The following is a 7,500-nucleotide window of genomic DNA, read 5'->3' as shown; positions in this document are numbered from 1 at the left end:
CACAATATTAGAAATGTTGTGTATCCTTAATACATTGATGCCTGCATAGGTGAACTTCATCTTAAAGTGATCTAGCATTCATAAGCTGAAGTTTATCTTGCATGTAACTAATTATTTAAAGATAAAAATGACACATATAAATTACCTAATAATATAATCTGTAGAGTTCATGCTTTTATACTCTTGGTACTCATACCAAGAGTAGATGTTCTCTTAAGAAAGAAAGAAAGAAAGAAAGAAAGAAAGAAAGAAAGAGAGAAAGAAAAAAAGAAAGAAAGAATAAGAAAAAAAAAAAACTTTCTACAATTCTTGATCAGGTTATCCAAAAATGATAGATATATAAGTGTATCTTATATGTTATTGAACTAATTTGAGATTGCATGAAAAAATGATGCAGAGCAATTACTTGATTAGACTCTAAATATGCTTGCAGCTTTAAACTGTACCTAATAAATCACCAGGTATGCTTTGCTGACACATCATGTGAATATCCATGACAAATGGTGACAGCATAATTACACTGCACCATTTCCCAAGCTGTAATGCATTTGAGAAAGAAGGTGGCTTGTTGCGAATTACTTACTTTTTACTCATTAAAAGTTATGTATTAATTGAAACTTAGATAAAGTGAAAGTAAACTTTTAATTCTCTCACTGCTTACGAGTTTTGCAACAAATATGAAGCTTCGATGAATTCTGCACTGCCTAATCTAATCACTCTGAGGAAAGAATGAGTGATATCACAAAGGCATCAATCTTTGTATAGTGTACTGTTATTTATTTATTTTTTTTAAGGTGGGGATGAAAACAACAAAAAGTAATAATAATCATAAAAAATGTATTACATATCAATTCATCAATTCTGGCAGATTTCATTATTAAACAAACTTTGTCCCTGTAACTATCAAAGATGATTAATTTCTTTTCAATAGAAAATAATATAATTAAGACTCATTCTAAACTGAGGATAATCATAGCTGCTGTATATCTTTATAAAATGCAAAAATATATTGTTTCGCATCATGTTAAAAAATATATAAACTTTTAGTACTGAATATACTAGTTTCTTCAAATTTGATTTAAAAATTGATCAATTCATAATCTATATTCCTGAAACATTTTTTCTTGAGAAGGAAATATAAGATCTATCCTCCACAACCTACTGCATATACTAATAAATCATCAAAAGACAATAATAAATATGGATACAAATATATATCATCGAAAATACTGTGAACATTCACATTATAGAAATATAATGAGAGTTAATAATAAATCATAACTTTTGATGTTGGGCCTAAAACAGAGAAGCCAAATTTGAAAATGCTAGTTCTCATGGTCAATAAGAAAAATCATTTTGCTTAGAATGATATAGTAAAATAACAGTGAAATCATGTAATACTTACAAAATGAAAAGAAAGCATCGAGAAATTAATTCACATATGTAATCATGATATGACACTGGCTTTAAAAGTGTTACAAAAGGAAAGTGCCTACATATAACATTAAAAGTTTCAATATTTCTCCATAGATTTAAAACAAAATAAAGTTCATTGATGCTAAAACTATTTCCTCAGCTTTGCCCAAATCCTTGTATCTTCAACTAAAGGGTGGTCATGATAGCCAGGAATCCATTATATATTACGTATAGTCTAAGAAAAAAAAACATTAATAATACAATCTGTTTAATATATCTTCATTCTTGCATCTCTGGGTCTGTTCTAACAGTAATGGAGTTCCTCGCAGAAAGAGTATACTGGGTAGGCCAGTCACGTGTGATTATGTCGATACATTTATCACCTCTCTGAAAAACTTTCACTTCAAGCAGTAGTGCACAGCATGGGTGTAAAAATAAAAGGTAGATAAATCATTTCAGTAATGTCAATTTCCTATATTTCCAAACAACTCCCTGAATTCTCTATTACAAAAATATATAATAAGCCTGTTTTCATGAAAGATGGAAATCCCTTGTACTTAAGAAAAGTCTACGAAGACCATGATTATTTTGATGTGGCTTCTACTATGAAAACTATTACATAATTGGAATAAATCATATATGACAACTGAAAAATAAGCATTGAACAAGAGTACCAAACTGTGTCTATCAAATGCAATGTATTTTTATTATTTTTTACAGAACATGTTTACACTGACTACTTCCTCGATACTCAGTCTCATCCCTCTTTACAGCAATATACTAAAAAAGAATATTAATTAAAAACTGGAGAATGCAGGTAATATCTTTTATGCAAATCATCAGTTTCCTTTTGGTTAAGCAAAACAATTCCCAAGAAGTAATTTTCATTAAATAGTTTCCTCTTTTGAAAAGCACAACAGTCTATCTGTGTTACATCAAGCACTCTATAGTTACACAAATTACTATCAAAACATTCTAGCAAAAGTATTTGTGACGACAAAATACATGCAAACAAAAGTTACTGATGATGCACATACCTTTTCCTTTTTTGCCGACCATCAGTGAAGTAGCTCTTCGAAGTTCCTTATTTTCTTTTTTCATATCTGCTGGTGTGAGGTTGGGCGGAAGTGTTGAGTGTTTCTTTTTCTTTCCAGTGAGTGTGACCTCCTGCTGCGTGGGCTCTGAGACAGCTTCAGCAAGGTCTTCAATGCTCCTGAAGCGACCTGAGCCATCACGAGTAAGGGGAACAACGGAGGGACTGAGTGATGGAAGGCGTGCGTATTCCTGAGGGGAAGGCAGGGCTGATTCCCTCAAGGATGATCGCCAGGGATCCCTGATGATGTCGCCGTGTATGCGGGTGGAAGACCTTGATGTTGAGGTCAGTTTGGTGGTGGTGGCACGTGTGGTGGAACTATTGGAGGAGGAGGGAGTTGGTGTTCTACTTCCACTACGGACAGAATCTGCAAGTCTCGATAACAACCGTCCAGATCGACTGCTCTTGGACCCAATGCTTCCTTGGTCTTCGCTAATCACAGCTAAGGTATCAGGTCGAGGACGAGGCTCTAGGTTTTTGAGATTCTCTAAGAAATCACGATCTGTCAATGGGTTATCATTATCCTGGATACTGTACTGGCTTGCTAAGGATCCATTAATTGCACTGCTCACCTCATTCCCATTGCCTACATGTTCATGCTGTCCATACAAATCATCAACATGGGTAATCTTCTCTCCTGGAGGCAGAGGAGAGTTGGCAGAAGATATTTCAACCATCTCTTCCTTGGTAGCGTTGTGCAACCAGCTTGAATTTTTAGATGTGGAGGGTGTGGTTGGTGTCGCTCTTAATGAACTTCTGGCAGAATCTTTTTGCGACAAGGGAGTGGTGGTTCGAGGAGTCCAGTGCATTGACTCATCCCTTGGTGGAGGAGGAGGAGGAATTTCCATCGTCTCTTGCATCATGACCTCTACTTCATCCCCTTCATCTCGATTTCTCTCCATGTCCTCTGACCCAATAGATGTTCGACTACGTACTGTTTCCTTCCCTCTTTTAGTTTCTGGTCTGCCTTTCTTTGTGGCGTCTCCATCTTGTGGGGAAAGAATAGATGGTGGGGTGCCTGAAAAATCAGATCGGTTATCACTGCCACCACTTTCATCTGTCCTAGTTGTGCTGACAGCAGAACCTAGGCCACTATCAGCTCTGTCCTCTGTATGGACTCCATTTGGTGTTTTCTTTATTGGTGGAGGTGGTTTGAAGGTAGGTGGACTTTCATCTAAGCCTTCTATCAAGCCTTCTTTCAACATATGTCTTATAGTATCAAACTTTTCACTAGGTTTGGAACTAGTTGAGCCAGAGCTGTGTGAACTCTCTCTTGAACTCTGTCTGCTAAAGTTGTTAGACTCTTCAATGTTTTTCTCACTGTCTTTGTTACTTAAATTACCCTTTTGGCCAATGCCATTTTCTGCCGATCTGGGTGTTGATTTTTTAACCTTACCATTCAAGTCTTTCCTGTCTCGCACATTACCTCCTTTCTGGGCTCCAGTCTCAGCACTGTTTGGCCTTGATCTTGCTCTCCCATAGGAAGAATTCTTTGCTTGCCCAGCATTCATGTAATCAAACGAAGCAGTAGAGCTCTCCATGGAGACAAGAGACTCCATAGAGGTAGGTCTGTGTGGTTTCTGACTGATGGTGGAAGGACGAGATTGAGCAGTCACTGAATCCTCGAGGGAGTCATCAGAGAATCCATTCTCTTGCTCGAGGTCAGGAAGACCTTTATGAAATGCCCTCATCATGCTCTGCAGGGGTGTTGAGGGTGTCTTTGGTGGCGTAGATGATTTGGAAGTGCTCTTGGTTGTGACTGGAGCATTCTGGAGACTGTCATCACTCAAGGAATCCCTGTTGGTCAGTTTCTTTTTCACAGGTTCTCCTTGCTGGTCCGTCACGACATAAAACTGTGAACCCTGAAGGATGTCAGACTCATTTCCATCTGACTCTCCATCATCATCGTAGTCAGGGGTTGGGGACGGTGGTGCTGGGATGAACATTCGAGAAGAGTCATTGAACACTCCAGATACAATAAAAGCCCCTCCAGAACGACCTCCACGACTGGTGGCAAACTCATCCCCGATTGGAGGAGTCTCGTCGAACCCACTGTCCTTGCCTGAAAGTAATTGGTGTTTGTTAGAAATTGCAAAATGTTTGGATAATGTGCAGAAGGAAAATGATACAAAGGTTTCAGGTGATGTCTGGGGTTGGATAGTAGAAATAATGTTGGTTCTGTTTGGGTGAGGGAATATTGAGGTGTACTTGAAGTTGGATCGTAGTTAATGTAAGTAAGGATTATGATTAAAGGCAGATAGGTATGTTGCTGCAGTGATGGTTAGTTGGAGGGGCTGTTAGGGTGATGGTGTGTTTTATTTGGGGGGTAGTTGTTGATGTGTGTATCAATGTGTGGGTTTCGTTTGTGGGGATGTAGAGAGGAGCAGAAGAGAGGAGAAGAGGAGAGTGAGAGAGAGAGAGAGGAAGAGAGAGAGAGAGATAGGAGGAGAGAGAGAGGGGAGAGTAGAGCGAGAGAGAAGAGAGCGAGAGAGAGAGAGAGAGCGAGAGAGGGAAGAGAGCGAGAGAGAGAGAGAAGGAAGAGAGAGAGAGAGAGGAAGAAGATAGAGAGAGAGAGAGAGAGATAGAGAGAGGAAAGAGGATGGAGATGAGAGATCGAGAGTAGAGAGATCTAAGGAGAGCGCGATGATTCGAGAAGCGAAGAGATAGAGCGCGTAGAGAGAGATAGAAGGAGCGCGAGCGAGGGAGAGAGAGAGTGTATGGAGAGAGAGAGAGGGAGAGAGATGACGGACTTATAGAGGGAGGAGAGAAGAGAGAGAGGAGCGAGCGAGAGGACGTCACAGAGCGAGAGAGAGAGAGGAGAGAGAGAGGAGAGGAGAGAGTGACGCAGAAGATAGGAGAAGAGAGGGGATACGAGAGAGAGAGAGGTAGAGAGAGCAGAGAGAGATAGATGGAAAAAGAAAAAAAAAAAAGAGAGAGAAGGGCAGAGTCAGAGAGAGAGAGCGCGAGGGAGAGAGAGAAGAGAGAGAGAGAGAAGAAGAGAGAGAGAGAGAGAGGTAAAAAGAGGGAAGAGAGGAAAATAGAAAGAGAGAGATGAGATCGAGAGAGATAGAGGAGAGTAAGAGAGAGAGTCGAGAGAGAGAGAGAGAGAAGCGAGAGAGAGAGATAGAGAAAAGAAGAAGAGGGAGAGAGTAAAGAAAAAAAGAGAGATAGAGTAGAAGAAAAAAAGAGAAGCGAGAGTAAAGAACAAAAAGAGACGAGAGTAAAGAAAAAAGAGAGAGAGAGTACACGAAAAGAGAGAGAGACGAAGTAAAGAAAAGAGAGGGAGAGATATACAGCAAAAGGAGAAGAGGAGGAGAGTAAAGAAAAAGCGAGAGAGGTAATGAAAAGAGAGAGAGATAGAGAGTAAGAAAAGGAGAATGAGAGAGAGAGTAAAGATAAAAGAGAGAGAGAGAGGTAAAGAAAAAAGAGAGATGGAGAGAGTACAGAACAAACGAGAGGAGAGTAAAGAAAAAAGGAGAGAGAGAGTAAATGAAAAAGGAAGAGAGAGGGGAGTAAAGATAAAGAGAGAGTGGATAGTAAAGAATAAAAGAGAGAGAGAGTATAGAAAAAGAGAGGGAGCGCGAGGTATAGAAAAAGGAGAGAGAGAGAGAGAGAGGAAAAAGCAGACGAAGAGAGAGAGAGGAAAAATAAGAAGAGGAGAGCGAGAGAGGAAAAAAAAGAAGGATAGGATAGAGAGAGAGAGAGAGGAAAAAAATAAGAGATAGAGAGAGAGAGGAACACAGAGGAGAGGAGGAAGAGATAGAAAAAAAGATAGAGAGGAGAGAGAGGCAAAAAAAACAAAAGGAGAGAGAGAGAGAAGGGACTAAAAGAGAGAGGAGAGAGAGAGAGAGAGAGAGAGAGACGAGCAGAGAGAGAAGAGAAGAGATAGCAGAGAAGAGAGGAGGGAGAGAGAGAAAGGGGGAGGAGAGAGTAGAGGGATCGAAGAGAGAAGGAGAGAGAGGAAGAGAGAGAGAGAAAAAAAAAAAGAAAATAAAAAAAAAAAAAAAAGGAGAGAGAGAGGAAACAAAAGAGAGAGAGCGAGAATAAAAAACAAGAGAGGATAGAGCAGAATAGAGAGATGAGGAAAGAGAGGAGAGAGAGAAGCAAGAGAGTGATAGAGAGGAGAGAGGAAGAAAAAGATGAAGGGGGAGAGGGTAGGAAAAAGGAAGAAAAAAAGAGGAGAGAGAGAGAGAAGAGAGAGAGGAGAAGAGGAGAGAGAAAAAAGAGAGAGAGAGAGAGAAAGGAAAATAGAGAGAGGAAGAGAGAAGAGAGAAAGTAAGAGAGAGAGAGAGAGAGAGAGATAGGGGAGAGAAAGAAAAGAAAGGAAAGAAATAAAGAGAGAGAGAGAGAGAGAGAAAGCGAGCAGAGGAGAGAGTAGAGCGCGAGAGAGAAGAGAAAGAGAGAATAGAGAGGCGAGATAGAGAGAAAGAGGAGAGAAGAGATCGAAGGGAGCGGAGAGAGATAGCGGCGAGCATCGAGAGATAAAGATAGCAGAGTAGTAGAGCAACGAGAGAGATAGAGCGAGAGAGAGATCTCTACTGCTACCTCCCTCTCTCTATCTCTCTCCATCCGTCTATTTTTCTCCTATCTCTCTCTCTCTATCCATCTCTTCTATCTCTTTTCCCCCTCTCTCTCTCTCTCTCCCTTCTCTCTCTCTCATCCCTCTCTCTCTCTCTCTATCTATCTCTATATCTCCTCTCTTCTCTACCTCCCTCTCTCTCTCCCTCTCTCTCTCTCTCACTCTCTCTCTCTCTCTACCTCTCTCTCTTTTAACCCTCCCTCCTCTTCTCTTTCCCCTCTTCTCTCTCCCCTCACTTCTCTCCCCCCTCTCTTCTTTCATCTCTCTCTCTCTCTTTCTCCTTCCCTCTCTCTTTTTCCCCTCTTCCTCTCTCCCCCCGCTCTCTCTCCCCCCTCTCTCTCTCTTCATCTCTCTCTATCTCTCCCCCCACTCTCCACCTCTTCTTCTCCTCTTCTCTCTCTCTCTCTTCTCA

The 7,500-nt window shown here is 40.4% G+C and overlaps 1 protein-coding gene across 4 annotated transcripts in view; it reads right to left on the bottom strand.

Moving 5' to 3' along the window:
• Positions 1 to 7,500, bottom strand: part of LOC125034436 — a 504,708-nt gene that overhangs the window by 97,399 nt on the left and 399,809 nt on the right. For 3 of the 4 annotated variants that reach the window (XM_047626179.1, XM_047626178.1, XM_047626180.1), the window contains exon 5: positions 2,454 to 4,571. In XM_047626179.1, the coding sequence (XP_047482135.1) occupies positions 2,454 to 4,571 (2,118 nt within the window). Of the gene's footprint in view, positions 1 to 817; positions 1,804 to 2,453; positions 4,572 to 7,500 lie in introns of those variants that run through there. The other variant, XM_047626181.1, reaches the window with a different exon arrangement.

This window comes from Penaeus chinensis, chromosome 18 (assembly GCF_019202785.1).
Source record: "Penaeus chinensis breed Huanghai No. 1 chromosome 18, ASM1920278v2, whole genome shotgun sequence".
Lineage (NCBI taxonomy): Eukaryota > Metazoa > Arthropoda > Malacostraca > Decapoda > Penaeidae > Penaeus > Penaeus chinensis.
The sequence above is the reverse complement of the archived record's forward strand: the minus strand, read 5'-3'. Positions and strand labels throughout refer to the sequence as shown.